General features: G+C 39.2%; 1 protein-coding gene across 5 annotated transcripts in view; it reads right to left on the reverse strand.

The window, feature by feature from the left end:
• Nucleotides 1-1294: 1294 nt before the first annotated feature.
• Nucleotides 1295-24545, reverse strand: part of GLT1D1 (glycosyltransferase 1 domain containing 1) — a 50447-nt gene continuing 27196 nt past the window's right edge. For 2 of the 5 annotated variants that reach the window (XM_017815617.1, XM_017815614.1), the window contains exons 7-13: nucleotides 22309-22404; nucleotides 21197-21246; nucleotides 15731-15774; nucleotides 15444-15564; nucleotides 9605-9703; nucleotides 9316-9514; nucleotides 2754-2867 (exon numbers count right to left, since the gene is read on the reverse strand). In XM_017815617.1, the coding sequence (XP_017671106.1) occupies nucleotides 9353-9514; nucleotides 9605-9703; nucleotides 15444-15564; nucleotides 15731-15774; nucleotides 21197-21246; nucleotides 22309-22404 (572 nt within the window). In that variant the 3' untranslated portion in view covers nucleotides 2754-2867; nucleotides 9316-9352. Of the gene's footprint in view, nucleotides 2868-8668; nucleotides 9515-9604; nucleotides 9704-15443; nucleotides 15565-15730; nucleotides 15775-21196; nucleotides 21247-22308; nucleotides 22405-24545 lie in introns of those variants that run through there. The other 3 variants (XM_017815619.1, XM_017815618.1, XM_017815615.1) reach the window with 3 other exon arrangements.

Genomic DNA, 24545 nt, shown 5'->3' on the forward strand with positions numbered 1-24545 from the left:
AAGCTGCTGGGGTAGGCATGGGGCTCTGAAGGGGGAAGATAAATACTGTAATTAGGGCTGCAGGACAACAAAAGGATTATTCTTACCTATAAAACCATTTGAGTGAAGTTGCTGGAAAGATAATTATACCCAAAATCGCTTGCACGGGTCTAATATTTTCCTTACAAGGACTTACAAGACTCATTGAATATTTATAGGCCTGGAACATAAGACTGGATGAAATTTAAAACATAAATCCAATCACAATTTATGATGATGAAATTCCCTGCAGTTGTTGCCCCAACCTTTTAGCCTTCATGGACAGGCTTCCTGTGGCAGAGCAGGAGCCCATGTGATAAATGATACCAGAGCTGAATGCCCTTGATTGATGAACATTGCCTCGTTTGACAACTGTACAACAGTCCTGAGGGCTGAACTCACCACTGTTTTGGTTGTTTTCCTTTTTTTTTTTCTTTTTTTCTTAATGCATCTATTGCAGAAATGTTGTTTGTGCTTCTGGTGTGGTTATCACATGCAAATGAGCATGCTGTTTGCCAGATGCAGATCTCATATTTATAGATTAAATACAGCCTGAAAAATCATATGTTAATTGCATTCTGAGAGTGTAGCAGAATTTCTCACTTGAACATATTTTGTTTTGCTGGAAATAGCACAAATTCCAGATCAATGTATTTATAGTTGAAGCTGGGTGACAAATGTGTCAGGCTTTAGAAAAAGCTTTCTAATCATTACTATTACTGATCATTCACTATTAGCTCATTGCTTAGGCATCCATCCCACATTATGTATTTGTTTATTTGCTTTCAATAACCTGTATTTCTCAGAAGGCAACCAGCACTATTGGAAGGGCAGTGGGGGAATGGCTAAGGATCAAAGCCAAACATCAGGTTATCAGAGGTAAGCTGGCAGAAGGGATCTGTGAGGAGATGTTTGGAGAGGAACAGGGCTCCCTGAAGCTGGCTCAGTTAGTCACAAATGTTAGTTACATCGTGCTGGAAAACCATGTTTTAGCTAAACCTCTTTTAGCTTCTAGTTTGCAGTGGCCAAAGAGACACAGCAATGCCATGAGAGGCCTCACAACTCACTGGTCGTGGAGAGGTCCAAGGAAATAAGAGTTCTCCTGAGGCAGCAGGGAAAACCCAGCAGGCTGATTCAGCTGCAGGTTTAGAATCTCTTCAGGGGTAGTTGTTGGCTGGTGGCTTTTAAAGTGAGAGCCAGCAGAGCTGTACTTACACCCCAGCATGGCAAAGGACACACCAGAAATATATATAGGAAAAATGTGCTCAAAAAAGGGAGTGCAGCAACTCTCAGATTTCAAATCAGGCCAGTTTTGCCCTTGAGGATTGTGTTATGAAAGGCAATGCTGAGCAGAGGCCCATCACAGAACAAGGAGGGAAATTTTGGAGAAGTCAATACACAACATTCAAATTAGTTTCTTGTTTACTGCACCACACTGTTGCAAAACATCAAAAATCAAGAGGAAAGATTTAAAATACACAGTGAACTTCATTATTACAAAGAAAAGTCTGACACAACAGCCACTCAAATCAATAGAAAACATTTCACTGGCTCTCCCTGGGGGCAGGATCGAGCCTATACAAAGCAAACAGTTTACTAATAACAAGGAAGGTCTAGATGTAAGTCCTTTGATGACCAATTATGTATTCAAAGATATGCCCATAATCACTGGGCTGGCAGGGATGATTAGGATGGACTTTAAGCATAGATAAGTCTCACTTTAAAACTGCTTGCAGCAGTATATTACAATATACCCTGAAAAGCCACAAATGTAAACAAACACTACCAAAAGACACAGTAAATTGAAAATACCTTTTTCCCCCTTCTTCATCCCTTTTTATAGCTCTCATAAATCTTTTAGTAAATAAGTAAATCACAGAGGTACCAAAGGAACTGGCAAACTAAGAGGTAGTTTATGTAACAAAGCATCTCTGTCTGCGAGCTCCTCTCGCTGCTGTGGGAGCAGTGGAGACCTGGAACACGAGGTGCTGTGCCAACCTCCCTGCTCTGGTCCCAGGAACCCAGGGAAAATGCAGGCACAGGACTCTTTGGCCACATCAGCTGATCTGAAAGCCACACAGGTATTCAGAAAACATGCCCTGCACTCCTCACTTTCCCCAGGCAACAACTCTGTGGTTGCTTTTTGGTCCCCTGATCACCGCGCAGTCAACAGAGGTGTTGGTCTGAATAAAGTTTTCATCTTGATAATTTAATACTCTGTTCATATAATCTTGGCTTTATGAACATGGATGTAGTGTGTGAAGTGTACCTGAATAGGTTTAGACTGGTATAACTGGGAAGCAAACCGCTGCTGCAGTTTGGTCGGGATGCAGCAGGATCAGAACCCTCCCCGTGAGCTCTGTGTGGTGAGAGCTCCTCTGTGTGCACAAATCAGCCTCTCTTCGAGGCCTCACAACAACAAAAATTTGGCATCTGCTCAAGGAGTGTAGTTCTCCTAATGATCTTACAAAATGCTCCTGGTCTGTGCTGTGTTGGCACACCAGGGACAGTGCACTCAGCCAGACACGTTTGAGAGTTTGAAGTAGCAGCAACTCCTGTGATCTTGGTATGTTTGAATAGAATAATAATGCATGTCTTACTATCTCTTCTAACAAGAACCCAAGAGAAACCCAAACCTAATTACAGATCCATCATTAAAGTGCTCTACATAGACTGCTGCCTATCAGCTGGACTCTTGCAATTCACTGGAGCCTCAGGACAAGATTCTGGTAGGTTTTCCTTTCACTTTCCCAGGAATGATGTTTCTTCACGTAGTCTTTGGCCCTCATTATAATTTCTTTTTCCATAATGGGGTCATTCATCAAACTCTTGGACAGCACAACAAACTCCTAAAAAAGATAAAGAAAATAATAAATTAAAAGTTCCTTGAAAAAATTCTAATGATACTGAAATACCTGGTACCCGTATCTTGATTTTGGCAAAGCACTTCCAAGTGTGAGCCAATATATGAAGCTGTTCAAAGTCATTTTTCAAGATCAAATGCCATAATTTCTTTATAAAGAATGATCAATAAATAATTATTTTATTATTTTACACAGCCCAGCAACTTAGACAATTTAAGACAATCCCAAGGATGTTAAGACAAATGAGCAACGAATTTAATGACACAAAAACTGTTTGCCTACCACATGTTAGAAAACCAGGCTGGTTATAAATTAATCACCTGGTCTGCATGGAGGATAATTGGCATCAGATGTTTGATCTCAGCTCAGCTACACTTAAGAGCTCATTGCTACTGTGACATCTTCAGTTAATTTTATGGTAAGACTGAAGAACTCACTACAGAAACATGGTCACAGTGTAAAGATAAGAGCAGGTATGAAGCAGCAAGTTCTTCTGGAGGGGCTGCACCTGGGCAGTGACAGATCCAGCAGGGTAAGCTCAACAAATTCCCCCAAAAAAGCTATATATTTCCTTTAACTTCACTGGGCAAAATACTAGAGCTCACAGATTACAACTATTTCTTTGTCTGCTCCTCTGCCACTCTCGCTTAGTTCTCGGGAAGAGAAACTGTGAACTTCAAACATGTGAAAGGAGATTTGATGTCTGAATTAATCTATTCTGAGCAGCTGGACTAATTTTCTACCAAGAGACAACTTCCAATGCTTCAGCTTGATTACAAATGTGCTCAGATCTGTGCAAAATAGTGCCTTGGTTCAGCTCAGAAAAGCAGACAGCCTTTGTGTCAGTGGAAAATTAAGATAATGCATTACTACACAACTGGTAGTGAAGATCAGTGCATAGGGACATGGGGGACAAAAGGGATGGGAGAAAGAGATACATTATTTACACAATCTGTCAGCTGTGAAAAGAAATATTAGAGATAAGACAGGAGTTCATAACAAACACTAGGTTAAGTACCAAGCCATACTTGAAAACCTAAATACACAGTGTATGCATATCTACACAGCTATAAAACCTTTGGTTAGCACAGAATCAATTTTGCTGTTGCAATGCCACTGATGGCTATACATAAAACATAAGTGTAATGTGACCCCTGGGAAACACTGATACAGGAAATCATGTTGAACATGGGATAATCACTGCTTTGACTCTCCCTGACAAGACAAACTGTCAGGAAAAGCATCACTGCCATGAAGTTTAAATCGTCAGAGATGCAGAGCAGTTCTGTTGAAAGGTTCGTAACCAGGTAATAAAATAAGGAGATTTTCACACAGGCATGGTAACAATAACCTCTTACTGCACCTAAAGTCAGGGCTGCTTGTAATCTTTGCTGTGGCCACAGAGCACTGGGAGAGCAGCCTCTGGAATAGCCACAGTGTCCAGCCTGCTTTCCATCCACAGCTGCCTTGCACGTGCTGGTTTAACTGGGGTGTTCAGGCCCTTACTGGGAACCTCCGGGGTCCCACGAGGGGGTTTTGTGAGGCAGTCCCTGAAGGAGACAGGAGAGGCTGGTCTGGGGAGCACCTGAGGCTGTGTCTGTCAGACACTGCAGACACAGCTACTCCAGCTTCAGACACATCCCTCCCCTTCCTCCACAGCTGCCAAGAATACAGAACAGGGAAGGTGGGAAAGTCTTACATGACTTATGCTGGCTTCATCCAATTGCCTGTATAATCACAGTAATAAATACTGTTCACACTGAACTACATTCCAACTTTAATTTTATGCTCCTGTGGAGGATTTTATTTAAAGTAATGTTTAAAACTAATTTATGTAAATTACCTAAGAACAGAAGCAGCAATGTAACATTTCTTGACAGGTAGTCCTATTAGCATTCTTTTAAAATGTGGATATAGAGGACAAAAACTTGGAAACATGTAAATGATAGAAGAAATGAGATCCTTATTCATAGTTACAATACTTAAGGCTGGGAATAATTTCAGGAAAAAATGCCAAACTGAGTCCAAAGCATAAAATCTGAGATAGTGAAGGAGAGAGAGAGAAAAAGCAAATGGAAAAATACCAGGAGACAGAGAATAAGGACTTCTCAGCTTTATCCCCACTCCTTCTACTAATCCAATGTGACCACCTACAAGTCACTTGCAATCTGACTGGAAGCCAATGGGAAGATTCACTGTGACTTATCTGGGTTTTGCCTCGTACCCTTGGAGCAGCTGGCTGAGCTTGTTTTCAGGTTTGCATGCTCAGCTTTACACAGCAATAACTTCATTTTTCAGGTGTCTCCCTTAACTACAAGTGACTTGCATTTCAGTTGCAGTTTTGTGGTGAGTCTGTGTGCAGACATTCAGAACTCTGAGCTCTTCCAGAAAATCCAGCATTTCATTGTGCTCTTCCAGAAGCCTATGATATATAAAGTAATGACAGGGAGGTAACGTGTCTCTCTCAGCTGTTGTGCTGTGCAAGTGATATTTGCACAAATATTTATGCACTCCCATATTTTGCTGTAGATGTGAAACGAGCTTCAGTTTTGCTGCAAAAGGGGCAAAATGCCCAAAATTCTTTTCAATTATCAAACACAAGGGTATGCACTTCAGCAGCCACAATTAAGGAGGTGACATGCATGCTAACTTACTACTTGAGGGCCATCAATATTTCTAATAAGCCTTTTATTCACATACAGAAATGGGTATAATTAATATACATGTGACAGCAAAACACAGTGTAAAAGTTGAGCCTTGGTAGTTAGGCACAACTCAGAAAAACCTGGGAGAGGATCATCTTTTGTACATCCAGAACTGCTCTTACATCTGCCATTTTCGTGGGAAGTACTCCACCACAAACACAGGCATTTTCCAACAGCAACCTCCATAATACAGTTTTCTCTGGGTAAATTGACCAATCATCCTTAAAGAAAATGTCAGCTTCTCCATATAGTAACTACAATAAATTCTGTATAATATTTTGCAGAGACACAGAAATACAGGTATCCAGGAGATAAAGCTGGAAAATGAGTGCACTGAGTAAAAAGAATGAATAATTCTTCAATTACCACGAGAGCTGCACCGGTGCCGCAGCTCACACATAATGTAAGATGCATGGTTAATATATTATTTATATAATGAAAGTAAGTCTGCAATTAAACCATTTCATATCAGCTTCAGCAGATAAAAGAACCTGATTTTTAAACAACAGAGGATCACCCCAGGGAAGGCAAACTCCAGGTGTAAATCCAGAACAGCGACAGATCTACCTGGTGGCAGGCAGAGCTCGGGAGGAGCTGGTCCATCTGTGCACTGCACAGGGCAAAGGGCCAGTGTGTCTGGGGGAGGCTGAACAGTGAGTGCTGGCACTGCCAGAAATTGAAAATTAGTCTATTCAGTGAGAAGATTCAAAGCTCTAAAACGTGGGCTTGAAGCCCTGGTGGAAATGGCACTGCCCCATGTTTGGCAGAGGAAACCAATGTACCTCCAGTGTATTGCTGCCTGTCCCCAGTCGAGCTGGGGTTCCCTTTTACCACTTCAAAAGTTGTCTCTGCTAACATCAGTGTGTCCCTCTCTCAACCTCTGTTCATGCTTGGCCCCTCTCTTATTGGCTTTGAAGTTTATTTACCTCCTTCTGTTTATTTAGGTCCTTCTGTGAGCTTTTACAGACATTGAACATCTAATTTAACTTAGGATGCTGAATAACTCTTTGTGTCATCCCTTTTAACATGGTTTTGCATTATTTATTGTCCTATTCTTATCTCTCACTTATTTTTTGTTTCAAGTTCCATTAACTCAGTTTCAAATATTCCATAAACTTGCAAATTCAAGTAGCAGCAGGATCAAACCATGATTTAAAAGTAACATGCACAGTAATGTTCACAAATGATGGAGTGTAAAGGACAAAACATTCCATAGCTTTCACTGTCACATGGATTATTTCCATCTCAGTGTTGGCTTCAGTGACTGGCAAGGCTTTTGCTAATTCCAGTCAAATGCAAATGGTTAACCACGACTACAGTTAGACCCAACATTTCCTGCTTTCCTGTAAGCCACAAAAGCTCACTTCCAGCAGGAAGGAAAGAAGAAAGCCAACAGCACTCACCATTTAAAACAATTCTCATTGCATAATGGCCAATTAATATCCCTCTGATTTAGCTTTCAAAAGATAACAGGCACAATTGCTCAGATCTAAGCGAGCCAGTTTTGTAAAGCTTTCCCTCCTCAGATCAGAAACAACTTGAAAATAAGCACTGCTTTCTACTCTTGAGCTGTGATCCAGCCTGTATCTTCACAACCAGAAAGGATCCACCAAACCAGGCAAAGAAGATTTCTTTTCTAGTCTTTGGTGGTCCAGATTTTTCAAGCCAGAGACAGACATTCCCCAGCACCTGGACACAGTTCTAACCTCTCTGTGTAGTTAAAGGCATTTCCCTCACCAACCTGACGCATTTGGGGGCACAGAAGAAAAGAGGCTTAAGATGTCAAAAGTAATCAGAGTAACTAAACCAAAAAAAAAAACAAACAAAAAAAACACTTCTTACCAGAACACGTTTTCCAATCCCCATTCAGTCAGAGGGAATCTTCCAAGGCATTCCAAGTGCCACGGGCAAAGCCTTCCTTCTCCCAACAATTAAAATGTGTGGCAGAATTCGACACTGTAAGTTTTCTGACTTAATTGCATTTCTTTGATCTCATATAACTTTTAACCTCTGACAGGCTGTGTGCAGTGGTTTAAAAAACTGCATTGGATATGGTTTGGGGAGATAAGGAACAAGAGTAAATGGCTACTTTATCTTTAAAACCATGAGTGATGATGATTGGCATTCGGAGCTCATCTCTGCAAGAAGAAAGTTTTTCAACAACTCTGCGGTGGGATTGGGGCATTTTCCTGCAAACAAATATTTTCCTGACCCATTTGCAAACTTTGCTGGTTTATAGACCATTTGACAGCAATGAAGGTATTTTATTAACTGAGATACAATTGCTGTTTCCCAGAGGAAGCAGGGGTATTCCTTTCCCTTCCCAGACTCTGCTGATTTCAGCACAAATATTACCTAGGAGTGTGCTAGTTCATGTGGTAATGCAAGTTACCATCTTCACCCAAAAGAGCTTCTGTGGGCTCCTGAGGCAGAATAACAGCCAAAAGGGGGGCAGCAAGGGGGGTTCTGATCTTTGGCCTTGCACAGTGCAGAGATGGGAGCTCGGGCAGAAGGGGTTTATAGAAACTAAGATTACAGAAACTAAGACATATTTACAGCCTGTGACTCTAGTTCTGATATCAAACACAGTCCTTCAGTCCTTAGCCATTTGTACAGTCACTGATGTCACTGGGACTACTCCTGTGCTTGAAAGTGCACTTTCCTCTGCGGGAAATATAGAGCATATTTTCAATTGATCTTGAATTCCAAATAAACACGTGGAATGTGGGATGCTTGGAGATCACAGAAGAGCTGCTTACAAGAACGTATGAGGAAGTTAATTGGGTCTGGTATGAATAATGTATTTGAATTCCAAGCCAAATGCAGCCAACATGTTGAGGGAAACAACAGAATGTCCCAGCATCAATATCAGGAGAGCTCTCAGTCTGTGTTCAACAGGATCATATGTCCTGGAAGTTTTGAAGGAGCATATGGGAGTCAATGGATTTTTTCAAGGAATACATGTACAAATATTTTATAAATAGCTTTACATTTCAGCCTCCACTAGCCTGGAAGTACCCCATTTCCAAAGGATATTGCAAGAAGTGGGAACATTTCCACAACAAAATAAATTCCAGAAGTTATCAAAGAAATCTTTTTTTTTTTTTCAGTAAAAATCATTGGAAACATGGAATATTGCAGAAACAAACAAACAAATAAACAAAACCACCACAGCAAGAATTTTTCTTTCAAGAAAAACCTCCAAAACTAACCAAGGGGATTCATCTTCCTGGAACACAACTTAATAGGATGCATTAATCACACACTCCACAAAGTAAATAAATATGATACGTTTTCTACTTTGCAAAATCATCAAGTGGACTATTCTAGTATGTTTTTTTTAATCTTGACTTGGATAAAATACTGGGGGAATCTGTGTCTGAACATCGTCTTCCACAGCATATATGAATATGTAACAGCAAAGCCCCAGTGCAGGAAAACACAGTGAAATGAAAATTTCCAGCATTTAAATATGGGTAGTGTTCCCTCTCTCCCAGCTCTTGTTTATCTTCACAGAAACTTCGTCTTAACACTTTTCTTAATTTTCATGATTAATTTTTCTGACTGAGCAATATCTTGCACCTAAGGATGCATTATATTAACTGCTAGAAATTACAGAAAAAATATTATCTAAAACTTCAGGCTCCTCGGTCTCTTCTGGTGAGCTACAGCTTGTCTGACACGAGTTTGCATTTCATTTATTACTTGAAAGGAAAAAAACAACAAACCCAGAGCATCTCTTCCAGAGGTTTGGTTATGGAACCTTCAAGCTCCAGTGCAACAAGTTGCTGGCAGGTCTGAGCAGCACAAACCTTCAGCAAGGCTGACACCTAGGCCGAGTTCACTGAACTGCAAATGAAGGAGAGGCAGCAGAGCTTCAGAGAGGCAGACTGACATCCAGGATTTGGGAGAGAATCTGAGGAAGAGCTGCTGAGAGGAAAAGTCAAGTGTCCAGACAGACAGAAAACAAACCTCACCTTTGGAAGGGCGAGGTCTAAGGATTCTTTGCTTTCTTACCTGGGGATTTGAAAACAGCAGGCCTGTTTCCTTATGTTTTATTATTGCTGCATTCCCTGGAATGTTCCTTGCCAGCACTGGAACGTCTAAATCCATTGCCTAGGGGAATATAAAAGAAAGAAACAACAGTTTGTAAGGATTCAGGGATTTTGAGGTGCTAATGGAAGCAATTTTAAAACGAAAAGCAGAAACAACAAATCGAATTCCCATCTCTCCAATTTTTTAACTGAAAAGTACCACGTCTAAGGTGATCTCCTATATAGAACTTCTTTGAAACATTTTGTTTATGTCAGTCTTGTAGCTTTGAACATATTATCAGAAGCAATCAATGCAGGAAGTCAATGCATAGCTGCTTCTTCAGGTATTCTTTTCCACCTCAAAATATGCCGTTTGTTTCCCACTGGAAGCCATGAACATATGGCATGCTTGAGGAGGATAAAATTAAAGTTCAGCTCAAAGGTTGTCAGTGTAACTCCTTCCCTTATTGAGCATGGATGACAAGATTAGTTCATAGCACAAAAACAAGCGAAGTATCTGTTATCTTGTTCCCTAAAACACATTTTTCACAGATTTTCTAGAACACGCAGAATTCCAGAGATGTGGGCAGTTCACCAACAGTGAAGGGGATCCTGGAAGTCACTTGGCACTTTCTCCTCCATTCTGATTCCTATGGGTCATGCAGGGCTCTGGAAAAAGCTTTTCTTTTGAGATCATCTGTCACTACAACCTTCCTTGGACTTTGAGCATTCAGGGACTGCAGGGAAGGACGCAGAGATGCAGCAGCTGAGTGAACTGCACTGAGGAGAGGACAGGTTATGCTTTCAGAACACTTTATGCTTTCAAAACATATGATCTACAAAGCCACTGGTGTGGGACTCCTCAAAGACCAGGGAATACACCTGAGGAAAGTACTTGTATGTGTGCATGGATAAAGAAAGGAAAGGAAGTGTGGGGTCTCAACATGCAGCATTTCAAGCTGCCTGCAGAATCAGCATCCATTCCAAGCCAGGGAACCATTCCCAAGAGACCTAATGCCTGGCCACTTTAGAAAACACAGCTGAGATTTTGAAGTACCTTGTGTGCAAACCCTGGCCCCTCAGCTCTTGTTACTCATGCATATCCTGATGTGAAGCTTTAATTACTATTGATGAATTGGGAAGTCTTGAGATGCACTGACTGTAAAAGCAGAAATATTCTTATTGTACAATTATCACAGTGTCAAATGAGAAAGAAATTCACTCCCCCAAATCTTCAATCTGTCTCATACTGATTCCATGTCACTCCAGAGTGAATGCATTTTTAATTGCTGTCATTACACTCCTGGATAAAGAGCAATTTTGCTTCAGTCTACAGAGCAAGAAAACAAAATTCCAAGGAGAAAATGATGCTTTTGTATAGCTTGGAAAAACCTGAAGACAAAAATATCCTGGTTGATAATGGACAGGACCAATTATGTTTTGAACAGGGAGGGGCTGCTGGGATGTAGCAACATTTTAGTAACTTAAAATATCCAAGAAAAACACTGTTTAAATCACCACTGCAGATGTATTTACTCTGGACATAGCAATTCTACAGTCCTTCTGGCACAAACATCTGCTTTGCAGCAGTTAGCTCTAAAAATAATAATAATCCTTAATGATATAACCTGTTCTACACCTTGTATCAGAAACTACTGGATTAGCTGGAGGTAATTCAGAGAGATTCATAAAGTGAACATAAAGAAGAATAAATTAGAAATACAAAAAAACTACAGACTAGATTCTGCATTTATCTGACTGAAGTTGTTGAGATACAACTTTTTAAAAAAAAATAAAATTAAAATGTCATTTTGGTGAGAGGAAATACAGGGGGAAGGGGAAGAGGAAGGGGAACTGTACCTAAAGGTGAGGTTGCTGTACTGCAGGTTAGATTGGGCTGCAGCACACAGTTAAAAATTGTCTCAAGATATATTCATTTGCTTCTGGCTTTGAAAGCTACACTGCTGATGATTGACTGAAGTTGAACAGTAAATTTATATTTCATTTTCTGTAATTTCTGAACTATAAAAGGAAAGACATTTGTTCTGTCTCATGGACTTGCAGGGTAGTAACTGCTACACGAGAAAACTTTCAGGTCCCAAAACACACAGGTACCAATGAATTATAGCTACTGAAAGACAGAACAGATGGCCAAATACTTTGGATGCTGGGCTGCCTTTACACCAGCTAGCCTTAAACAAATGGATTGGGCTGTAAATAATTACTGCATGAAGTGGCTTAGAATTTAATTTAGATACTTAGTCTATTTTTAAGCAGTAAAAAGAATCATTTGCATTGTTGAAAATATGTATAATTTACTGACCTAAGTTCCAGAAATAATAGCATAAAATAACATTTCAGTCCATTGCCCATCTGTTTTGTTCCATTATTCTGACTGCAAATGTGTTTTACTGCTATTGCAGAAGGATGCAGGGTGTAAATTTTAGCTGGGGAAGCTTGTTACCCAATAAGCACATCCAGGCAGCAGAATAAGACTTAGAGAGTAAAGACAGGGTTTATTTACTACTTTGTCTTCTGGATTGGCCCTCATATTCTTCCTTCTGGCCTCTGCACCTTTTTGTTGGCTCTTCAATTTTACTGCTTTACAGCGTGCCTTCATTTTTATTTTTTTTTGTTTTTACAATTTGCTATGGCTTTTATTCTAAACTACTAGGCCTGTACTTCACATGTTGTCCAAGACTGGATTTTGCCTCAGAGTAGAAATTCTTCTTTAATTAGTTTCTTTTTGGTAAAAGCATAACAATCTTAATGATTGTTACAGCAGTTGCAATACTCTCGAGAGCACAGAAAAAGTGCTCCAGCGAAATGGTGCTGGAATCTAAACCTTTTTCTACCCAGCTACATAGGGAACATATAAATCTTTCCTTTTTCACCACCACGTGCCCAGAAACGTGCAAAACTCCTGAGCTCTCTGAGGAAGGGATGCATTTTTAATGTTTGCTATAATGTTTGTTTTCTCTTCTTCAAATGCCAAACAGAAAATAGATCAGTTATGGCAAAATCTCTGACATACCAGTACGAGCTGACAAAATAATTAGTTATGGCTTTTAGTTCTTTCATACCTTAAGGCAGGTTGAAATAGATATGATTATATATTTATCTAATTTATCTATTATATATTTATCTCATACTAAAATACTGTTTACAGATTCATGACCTTGTTAAATGTTGAGCTTTGAAGAGAATGAAAGTTGCATTTCCAAAGTCAAGCCTTTTATCTCCAGCCTAGGACCAGAAGATTTTTATACATAGTTTTCTGGCTCATTATTTAACAAGATCTTAGCAGATGACCCTTTCTGTTGCTGGGCATCTCAAGAAAAAAACTTCACTTTATTAGATTGACACTTCCTCTGAGAGAGAGATTTTTACAGCAGGGTGTTTTATAAGCATGGCATCAAATCCCACTGTCCCACTGCCTAGTGAACAGACAGACAAATCCCAAACCATTATAACTTTAGCAGCAGAATTCAAACAGGTCTGAGGGGCTAAAAAGCTCCAAGTATTTTCTCAAGAGATAACTAAAGAGCTAATTCTGCTTGGAGAAGATCTGACTCAGCTGGAACTGGGGCTGCTGTCTCACCAAATCTGTGCCATGACTGTTGGACTTTCCTTCCTAAAATGGAAGGTACCAGTTTGCCCCTGTAACTCATTTATTTGTCAGCTTTTGTTATCCCTGTTCCATGACTTCCAGGATGAACCCCCAGTTAGGAGTTAACAGCTCAGAGATTAACTTTGTTTTTAGTAAAGGTAGTTTCTTCAGCAGAATTAAATCTATTAATAATAAGACTAGCCTAGGAGGGGAAATGCACAGCTACACGTGAGATAAAAACCCAAGTAATCTATTATATACACATAAAATACCTATAAATAATATAAATAAAGTCAGCATGAAAAAATAAAAGTAATACTTCTTGATGATTCGTCCTAATAAATACTTTTTTCTGATGTAAGAAAAACATCAAAATGCAGGAAGCTAACTGCAAATGTATATAAAGGCATCCTGCAGAGAATGCCTTTTGCTAAAACAGTTTTGTAACTCCAAGAGAGAGAAGACAAATATAACATGAAGTGCTTAGTGTTCTGTCTGTGTAGTAATTTTCCGTTGCTTTTTGGGGTGTTTTGTTTGGTTGGTTTGGTTTAGGGGGTGCTTTTGTTTGTTTGTTTTTGGTTTTGATAGGTCTGGGTATGAATTGGAAATAAATGACTCAAGGTAACTGTGAGGTGGAACCTTAAAGGAGCAGCTTTCCCACCAGTGATGGTATCTGACTATTGAATAGCCCTCATAGGATAACTGAATAGTTCAGCCACAGAGAGGAGGGCCCCAATAAAAGTTCCCTTGCTGATTTAGTCTTATAGTTATCAGATTCCAAAGTTGGAAGAATTGCAACTGCAAAAGAGGAGAGCAAAAACCACTGATTCCTGAAGCAGCTCAGCATCACTTGTGAGGTAAACTGGCATTATCTTTTGGCTCTGAGTTACCACCTATTGTTAAGACACTGAACTTACAAAATTGCTCCCTCTCCTGATAAAAGCTAAGAAAAGTGCCTTTTAACTGCTCAGATCTGATAGGAAAATTTGGAGGAAAAACTATACCAATTGTCCTGTCAGCCCTGAGTTTGCATAACAATTTGTATCAGACCCAGCACATTTGCACTTCTGCTGCAGATGCTGCATCTCTTCAGGCTTTCTGGTTTGCTTTATTCCCCCTCTTTAACTCACTGGAAACAAATCAGGTTGATTTTTGGTGTTCTGTGAGAATTCCTGAGGGGAACAGGTAACTGGGGAGGAGGAGGTGACAATTCCTTAACTACTTCTTCTCTGAGTCACTGGCTCAGTCGTGCCCTGTGTTGGTAACTCCATTTCACCTCAACTACCAAACACACAAAGTTTGTCTCGCCTGCCACGCTGGGAAGTTTGGAAATGTCACAGTCTAGAAATTGCTGTTATAGAGTCCTGTTGCTGTGAAAGAGCATCTGCTTCCAGCTCTGAGCCACTGGCATTTTAGAAAGGAAATACAGACTTGCTATCTTACCATCCTCTGGCTTTCCTAATTCTTACAGTGCTCACTTAGTTCCTACTTAGGAAGACTTTCAGCTGTGTGGAAGAAAAGCATGCTGGAAATGCAACTTAGAAACAGGAGATTCATTAATACAAGCAATGGAATTGTTTCCGTGATCTTCTGAGATTATGATGAACCAACGTTCAGCATTCACCAAAATACATGGAATAGTAAAAGGCCCAAAGAACTTCCACTTTAAGTACACTTATTATTTTCTGAGAAAACATTTAACACTAAGTAGTGCCCTACTTTGACAGGTATGAAATAAAACTGGTTATTAATTTTCAATACTGATGGCAAAAAAATTAACTGAGCGTGTCATTCATTCATTAATCATTTTGGAATTAAAAACCAAATACAGCTCTTAGATTGCTTTTTGAAAGGATGGAAAAATAAATGGAAGTCCATTCTAGCAACATTATAAGGAAGTGGATGTTGAATCAAGCATAGTGACAACCCCAGTAAATCAGAATGATATCTACATCTCAGGTCTGTATTGTTAATTGAACAGGATTGATAAAATTACATTCTGTCCTTTAAAAACAAATAGACAAAGCATAAAAAACTGTCAGTCGAAGGGAAGAAAATGTTAATTGCTAACACTTGCAAAAAGAAATATTTTAGTTTTGTCTTCACTACCTTTGAAACGGGCACAAAATATTGACACACATTTCCAGTGACAAAAGAAGACTTCAGATTCACTGTAACCTCATGAATAACCTCACAACTAAGGTGCAGTTACCTCCAGAATTGCAGCAGACATCCCTTCTGAAGTGGAGCTGTTCACCAGGGCAAAGCACCTTTTCACAGCAGCGTGGAGATCATCCTGTGGCAGCTCCTGTAACAAATGGACTCCAGGTGCCCTGGAAACCAAATGCACAGGGGCAGGACCCCTCCTGAGAACGGGCTCTGACAGGCTGGTACTCACACAGAGAGTTGTGTGTGTTCATTTGGACAGACACGATTTTAAAAGCTGGGCAGCCAACTGCTTCCCCTCAGCAAACAGAAGGTTTAATATTAACTTCTTACCTTTTAACTTTTTCCTTAACTTCCCTTGTAAAAAGCGGATCCACCTAGAAAGGAGCACACACGGAGGAACACGGCACCATTTTAAGGACTGTGTTTGAAATACCCGGAAAAGAAAAATAAATTCTAGCACATCTTTTAACTCAGATGTTTAAACAGGTCACACCACAGACCTGTAACTGGGTGGTTACGTTTGAGTCTTCAAACCAACCCTCTGGTGAGTGACTGACACGTGGAATGCCCAGCCCAGCCCAGCGTGGATTGACACCTCCCCTCTGCACCTTTGGGTGACTCCTCAGCTCAGCTTTGGGCTGCTGCTGGCAGGGAGAGTCTGTCTGTCTGTCTGTCTGTCTGTCTCCCCTGACATCCCTCTGGCTGCTGTTCCAACCAGAGCTGGATTTCTTTAACACCAGTGACTGTTCTCAGATGGCTCTGACAACTCACTGATGTGCCAGGTGACTGTCCCACTGTGCAAGGAGTAAGAAATGAGAGGAAGGGAAGGCACCTTCCAGGCTTTAGTTAACTCAGGAAGCAATCTGGATGTAGACTGAGACAATGTTATAACAATAAATGCTATGCCCTGACAGAAACAGTTGTTTGGAAACTAATAAACACTGAATTCTAAAACACAGTAAAACATTAAAAAGTTGTCTAAGCTGGGCAATTAACTCCAGTAGGTTTATTTACAAAGCTTAACTACGTCTGCTATTTTCATTTAACATGATTAAAAGAAACAAACAGAACTTGAAAATCCTTAAGTAGACATGAAGAAGGAAACCAGACTTTATTAAGGCTGACTGATTATATTAGAGTAATATATGTTAGCTTGCAGCAGTTGTAAGACTGGGAACAACTTTTTTTTTAAATATATGTTAATATTTTGGGTTTGGTTGGCTTTTTTTTCCAGATTATGAGACAGACAGCACTCACAAAACATTTTAGAAAACTCTTTTGGTAAAAAGCCAGAATTTATTTTATAACTATGATTGTGTATTTTGAACATGAGATTAATTATTTCAAGAAAACGGGGCTTCCTAAATTAAAAGATTCAAGTGAATCACTTGCACTAAGGAATGATTTCCCACTGAATACAAAAAATAAAAGGCTTGCATAACAGCTTCAAAAAGTATTTTTGGTAACAGCAGGGGAAAAAACTCAGGTGCCCTTTCCTGAAGCACTACCTGATCCTGGCAGCAGAGTATGGATCTATAGATGCACAGAGTAAACCAGTATGTCCTGTCACAGGTTCCTTGGATATTTCATAGTGAACTTCACAATTGCTATTTCTATCTAAATGTATTTTCAGCTTTCCCTTCAAAGTTCCATTTTGATGCTGAGTTCCTCTCATGAGGAACTCCACTCTATTTCCATTAAAATCGATGGAGCACTTGCAAGTGATTTGAGGAGCAGTGGGATTTGGTCTTTTGTTCTTGTACCTTTAGAAGGATCAGAAAAACTACAGCCTGTGACTCATAAAATTTGTATGACATTAATTCCTATTCTGTCTCCTTCAGTGGAAGCCAAGAAGTTGCCATCTGCCTCACAGACAGAGCAATCCTTTAAGCTGTATTCTTCTATTGGTAAATATTCCAAGAATCCTGACCTGAGTATGAGAATTCAGTTAAAATATGACTTTCAGGACGGGTGTAGCGACGACTTGGAGAAGTGATCCCCCTGAGCTGCATTTAGGAATTTGAGGGGGCACAGTTACCTAACCACAGGCTCAATATAACAGCAATTAGATACAACATAAGCTGTTCAGCAAGTTGGAAAAGCACTCGGAAGATGTGAACACTTTCCAAAGCCAAGTGGCTATGGCAGGATGCCGAGGAACTCAGCACAGGCTCTGAAAAAGCTACTGAAAAGAATTTTATTTCCACCCAGTTTGTCTCCCTCATCCATTTTTTCTACAGGGAGCGTTTGTTGCCACATTTTATTTTGTTAGCAGGCAAACATGATCATCAGTTACCTATAGCATTTGTTAAAACATCATCAATCCAGAGGCACAGCCTTCAAAGAGCTGCAAATTTCATCAGTTTATCAGAGATCAGAGGAAAGCAGCTCCCGTTGTACGAGCAGTTCCCATCAGAACAGATGAGATAAGATGACACATGGAAAGGGAGTGGGCACACAGCAGGAAACCACACTGAACAGGTCCAGATATGCCAGTAAGGAAGTTTTACTCTGCTGACAGGCAAAGAAACATCTGAGGTGTGTTTGACAGTGCAGGAAGTCCCAGATCAAAGGCTGCACGGAGATGAAGGGGCCTCTTAAGCACAGAGCCTCCCATGATCAAAACCTAGCAAATCTTTTATAAATACACAGCATTAAAATGCTGCCATATAAAAATTAGCTCAGACAGAAATAATGGACCAGGAACATCTTCATTATAATGCTGGGACTCTAGACTTTGAAGGCAAAACCAGGTCTTAGTACATTGAAGGTTCTGTCAGAATATCGCCCAGAGTAGTAAGAGTGAAGAGCTTGAGGAACCTGTAACATATTCAAGACAGAGAGGAAGGATTTTCTCAGTTTCTTGGGTTTGTGAGGTTTTGGCAACATCACTGGGCAAGGAATCACCTTTTCTCACAGCAGCAGGTGACCCCAGACTACAATGTTTATCTGACTGATTGTTGAAAAGGCTCAACAAGACCAAGCTTCCCCTAGAACTGCAAACACAACCTGCCTGCAGCAAATGCACCTTCAAAAACAGCACATCCTTGTCAACACCCTAAACACAGCCATTCTACATCACCTTTTCCCTATACTAAATGCTTCAGGAAATTCAGTGTCTTCTGGCTTAATGTGTATTTTGCAATTTGGAAAGACTGACAACTTGCAAAAAAAACCAGAGTTTTTAATTCAGCCGAAACAATTCGGCAACTAGGACCTAAATTAACAAAACTTCAGGTCTAAAAGAAAAATAAATAACCTTTTTAAGAAATACTGGAACAGCTCATTTTACTTTTTCTAACAAAGGGTTAGAGGAGTTGTCAGCTAAATGGTAGCATTAGCTCTTACCTGTTAAAAAATGTCTCAGTGAGTAGGACACTTATTCAGGATGGAGCTGGCAGAATTTCATATTCCTCAGCAGGGTAAGGAATTTGAAATTATAACTTTGTCTCCTGTCTGATCTTCCTAATTACTGTGCTCTAGGATATTCTGGAGCAGGGAATTAGACTTTCTCTAGTGGCTTAGTTTAGTTAACAACTGTTTTATTTTAAAACCAGCCCAGAGAACATACAGTAGGTTGAGACGGGCTACATCCCTCCATCTGTGGAGGCACTTATTCACCTAGAACTGCCACAACAGGCATGGAAACAAGTTGGACAGAAGAAAAATAGCTATCAGTGGAAAAGAGTATCATTGCAAACACAGCAATGTTCTGTATATCTACAAGGATGGCTAAGAAATAGGCAGAGAGGGCTCTGAGGGGTCACCCAGCAGCTGAACACAAGTTTTGTGGCCTTAACTTTCTTTAAAGTTTCATAAGCTCCTATTTTTGGAATACAGAGCTGCTGAAAATTAGCTACTGTTCCAAAATTCAGTACAGAAATGAACAAAAGGAAAACTGGAAGTGAAGACAAATGCTAAAAATTTTACATTACACAGGACCCAACCCTGCAACATTACCTGGATTGCACTACTGGAGACAATCATGAATAGAAAATGCAGGAAATAATATATAATCTTATGGAAGCAAATATATAATCTTATGGAAGCCAGGCAGAAAATAGTATGTTGGCCTTTGTTCTTTCTATTCTTAATTAATATAATCTTAATGTGTGGTTTTTTTAATATTCACAATAAAGATTACATGCTTCATAGATAATGGCACTGATTTTCTTAAGGTTTTTGTGGTTTGAGAAGTAACATGAATAGGAAAAGTACAGCTAAATACCAATAGAGCTGAGAAGTATTTTCATCCTTTAGCAATATTTTAGCACTATGGGAGAAATATGTTTTAAAATGTTTTAAGGAGGTTCAGTCCTTGCCTGTGCACTGCCACAGGGTTATTTCTGGTAGCTTCCTGTAAAGACATCAGCTTATGGAAAAGTGAAGCAAATTTAAAAAGACGACTAAAATGTTTAAAATCCTCACTGGAGGCAGCAAGTGCGTCTTTGGATTCTAAAGCACAGCTTCATTACACCTGCTCTAGATTTGCCTTCCACACCAGTTCACTTCCAAATCATTTTGTGTATTAGCGTGGAAAAAAAGGCAGAGAGAATAAAAAGGTAAAAATATCTTTTAAGAATAAAATCCTGAGCCCCAAAATTTACAAATAATAAAATTGGATGAGAAAACAGAAAAACAGCCCTTATTCAACTATTCAAAGTCTATTTATTTTCTTATAAAACAAACAGCTCGCAAGTTTTCAGGCTCATCTGAATCAGAGATGAGACTTATACAGAAAGAACACATTACCCAGATGAAACAGTGAAGCTTTTAGTACCCTTGGAGCATCAGTGAGAGTTTGTTTCATGTGACACAGATGCTTCCTCAGACCTTTTCCACTGGTTAAATGGTGGCTACAGGCTGCCTTTTCAAGCACTGATTTCCTTCTCAAAGGTCCTGCAATTAGTTTTGTAAGTTTAGCATAAAGCAAAGTTGTTGCCCTTGACACTGGCAACATACCAGAAGCAGAAGAAGCAGGACAGAGACACCAACTTTGAGATTATTCTGAGATGTGGATGTATAAGAACAGCTCAGTTCATCCCAGCCTTTAGTGCACTGAGATTCCACCAGTTTTATTTGTCCTCGCTGTTGGGTGTCAGACAGAACCCAAAACATCACTTTGCACCTGCTGACAACTGTTAATTGTGTCTGAATTGAGACTGCCAGAAATGGCATCAAAGTCTAGATGGAACGGCCCGAAGACCAATTCTCCAAGTGAAGGAAAGATGTAAGAACAGGGATAACGAGCACCTGAATCACCTGCACAGAAATAAACCCCCTCATTAGCAATACCTGCAAAAAAAAGTCATCAAGGTGGCAACTACTGCCTTTCAAAATATTTGATAGGCTCATTTATTAATTATTGACACTGAAATAGGCATTTCTAATATTTTATTTGCAAAAGTACGCATTTTTAGTGGTTTGTGATTGTCTGAAATCCCACAGGTATGAAAACAGAAGCCAGTGTTAGAATCCAAATATTTTGATACTCTCTATTTTCAGAACTTCTTTCTGTAATCAAATTAAACACCGAATGTTTTGTTCCAACAGTCTCAGAGACCATAATAGATTATTGCCACTATCAAGTCATCCGGGCACTGGAATTGCTTCCCCTTCCAGAGTTTAGACCTTTTGTGAGCTGCTAAATTTGCACCTTCTTATCTCCATGAAAGTTACAAGTCCTCTGCCTTAGGTTCACTTTGGAAAGGATTATTGGGATAACTCAGAGGCAAGTAAATGGAAGTATTTAGAAATAAGCATACAAGCAAAACAAAAATTACAATGGCAACTTACTGCAGGTCCAATAATGCCCAGATGGACACTGGGATCCTTTCTGTGCCAATCTGAAACAGAAGAGCAACAGCTTTTTTATCAATCCAAATTATTACTTCTTTAATTTAATTATTTCTCTGCAATCACTGTAAATAGCTGCATGAATAAAGAAGAATTGGGCAAATATTGTATTACTACTGAAAAGACTGAACATGCACCAGATTTCACGCTCAGCCCTCACATACTCCTCATAATTCAAATATTAGCATATCTGAAAGCTACTATTTAGCCTTTCTGCTTTATGTGATCTCTTATGAACTCAAGGGTTATTTAACTAAAGTCAGATATTAATTTTGAATCACTCAAGAGAACAATGCTCTGTATAATGCAGTGATTCTGGCCACTAAGCCAAAATTATTTGAATTTTTTCCTATGTAAAGGAACAAATGGAAGTAACTGCAACCATCACAATGACTACTCAATTATATATGAACAAGAGAAATCTGCTGCCCTTTCAACACCAATTACTTGAATAAACTACATTAGTTACTCAGCATCACAAGATTTTAAAGGTTTATAAAAGTAAGTTGAATAATGCAGGTTAAATTTCCAACTTGGAACACTTGAACTGTTTTCAGACACAAACAGAACCTGGTAAAACTTTCCCTTATGCGAGTCTGAGAAAAATTCAGCCCAGTTTACAGTGATGAGCCAGAACAATGGGTGGTACAATTTGTTTGCAACTTCAATAACATTAATTAGCACACATGCAAATCAATGTAACAGCCACAGGATAGCAAGATAAAAAAAGTTATTTTGAAGCAGGTGATCTTTTCTTTTGCCTCCCATCAATATTGCACGTAACAGCAAAACAGTTTTCTCAGCAAATAAAACCACCAGATATTGCTTTGATTTCAATGCTCTGTTATTCCCAGCAGGATGGAAAAGACAGCAGCACAGAAATAATGTGTTGAACAGATCAATGGTTACGTAAGAATTTCTGTTTTTTCAAATGTAAATATATCATGAAGTTTTCTGCAAGGAATAAACCAGCTCAAACTTACAAACACAAAAGAAATGCGTCTGAATTCAGCGACAAAACAAAACTGGGTATTCAAATAGCCAGCACTTACCAGAAAAAACTTCCACTAAATAGAGAGGGTCTTTTACTCTTCGAAGTCCACATATCAAAAGAAACAGATATAAACGGTCTGTATCTGTAGGAATGTCTGCAACAAATAATTTTAAAAGTCTGAATGCAGATAAAGAAGCTGAACACTCCAAACTGTTCCATGAATGAGCACGTAACAGTGAATGAGCAGAAACGGGGTGGATTCTGAAAAATTGCCATTATTGTTCCCTCTGGTTCTTGTTCTTGCATCAATCCTCAGATCATCCCAATGGAACATAATTTTATAGGGAGTTTATTTCCAGAGGCAAGGAATGTGCAGAACTTGGAGAAAAATCTGCTGGCTGGTATTCCTGGACACCAAATTCCAGCTTTGACTGACCTGGCAATTAAACAACTCTCTGTGTTTCTCACTATTTCTACCCATAAGTAAAATAAATGTGCATCCATATAATAACTCACCTCCTATTTCAAAGAGATTGTGAGGTTTAGGTAATCAGTGTCTGTAGGACTTAGAGCTCTAGATCTTGCACTTTTTGTTGTTAAAGAGCAGAAAATGTCCCATAGTTCTCCATCCCCAATATGTCAGCACTGCTACAGAATAGTTAACTAGAAGTTAAATTATTGCAAAGCATTTATTTTTAACTTATTGCTAAGACAAAAATGAAAAGATAACTTGAATTATTGCAAAGCATCTATTTTTAACTTATTGCTAAGACAAAAACGAAACAATAATTCAGGGGGAAAAAACCCCTCAGCATGGGAGCTTTTAACATTGAAAAATCTCCCTTGCAAATACACAGCAACAACTCACAAAATAATTGTGTAGGCTATATTAGAAAAAGAAGATCTGATGTATGACATTGCAGTTGCCACTGGCTCTATGACAGCACAATTAATTTAGAAGCTACTTCTGGAGAAGGGTCACTATGTGATGAACTTTGGTAAAATGTGTTTATGATAAAACAACATAATTCAAAAATTGCTGAATGAACAGAAATAACCACGACATAATTTAATGAACACTAGAGGGGCTGAAATGTTCATATTTGATTTATTGTACTGAACAAATCAGTTTGCTGTCCTTCAGTTCACCTACTCACTGAGCTCGTGGCAAGGATGGGAGACTTGTATTACCCAACACAGGCAGTTCTTCAAGGAGCATCAAAGTGCTGCTCTTCAGCAGCAGGCAGTTTGTGGGACATCAAGGCTCTGTTTGCATGGTCAGAAAGCTACTGCTTTTAAAATTAAAATCCAGTTTAGGAACGTTTAAATTCTCCCTGTCACAGTCCTGTTCATTACTGAGTCTGCTTCATTCAACTTAAATAACTTGAATTGTCAAAAGTGTCTGCAGCAGACATAGTAAATAACATTTTACAGGTTATTGGACCAAGAAATAATTTGTAATTTATAATACACAAACATTTGGATTGAAAAAGCCATTCTTCTGGTGCAATGGGCCATTAATACTGTTTGGTTTTAAGACATGCAGCAGTGGTTTCAATTTATGACATAAACTCACACAAAACAAATTACTAAAAAGTGTTAGCAAAATTCAGACTACATTTTAACTATCCATAAGGCACAAATCTTCATTTTAAATTATGAACTCCCATCTGCTGGTGTTGAACTCTGGTTATTTAGGAATAAAACTTAAAGCTAATGCTGGAAGCTCAGTCAGACAGGAGTGAGAAACCAGATCTTCCTGTCGTCACATAGAGACTGTGGGATTATTTTACTCTCCAAATAACTGCTCCTTTTTATCTCTTAATATTTCTTTGTTTCTGTCTTAAAGCTTTCAGCCTTCTAATTTTATGAGATAAGTGTTTAAAGCCCTAATAGACCAGTTCTGTGCAATCCTGACTGCCATTCTGCCTCTGTATGAAAACCTTCACCCAAAAGAGAAACAGGACACTGGCCCCACAGGCATTCAGATTTTTCCATTCCATTCCTGTGCCATTCAAAGGTACTCCTCACCAATAACAGTCTAATTTCACGTGTGATATTAACTAAAATAATATTTATTAATGCAAGTAGCTCACTCAGTTGACCTCTATTATTTTGAAAAGGCATTCACGACTCTCATAGCAGAGTATCCCCTTCATGATGCAATTTTACAAGCCTTACTTGTCTATCAGGAAATTTTATGCACTTTTCTCTGAAATAGCATCTCTTGGGTACACTGGACTCCAGACTGGATCCTACAAGGCATTTCTAAAAATTGTCATAAAAGGGCTAGTC

This window comes from Lepidothrix coronata, unplaced genomic scaffold (genome assembly GCF_001604755.1).
Source record: "Lepidothrix coronata isolate B3197 unplaced genomic scaffold, Lepidothrix_coronata-1.0 Scaffold51, whole genome shotgun sequence".
NCBI lineage: Eukaryota > Metazoa > Chordata > Aves > Passeriformes > Pipridae > Lepidothrix > Lepidothrix coronata.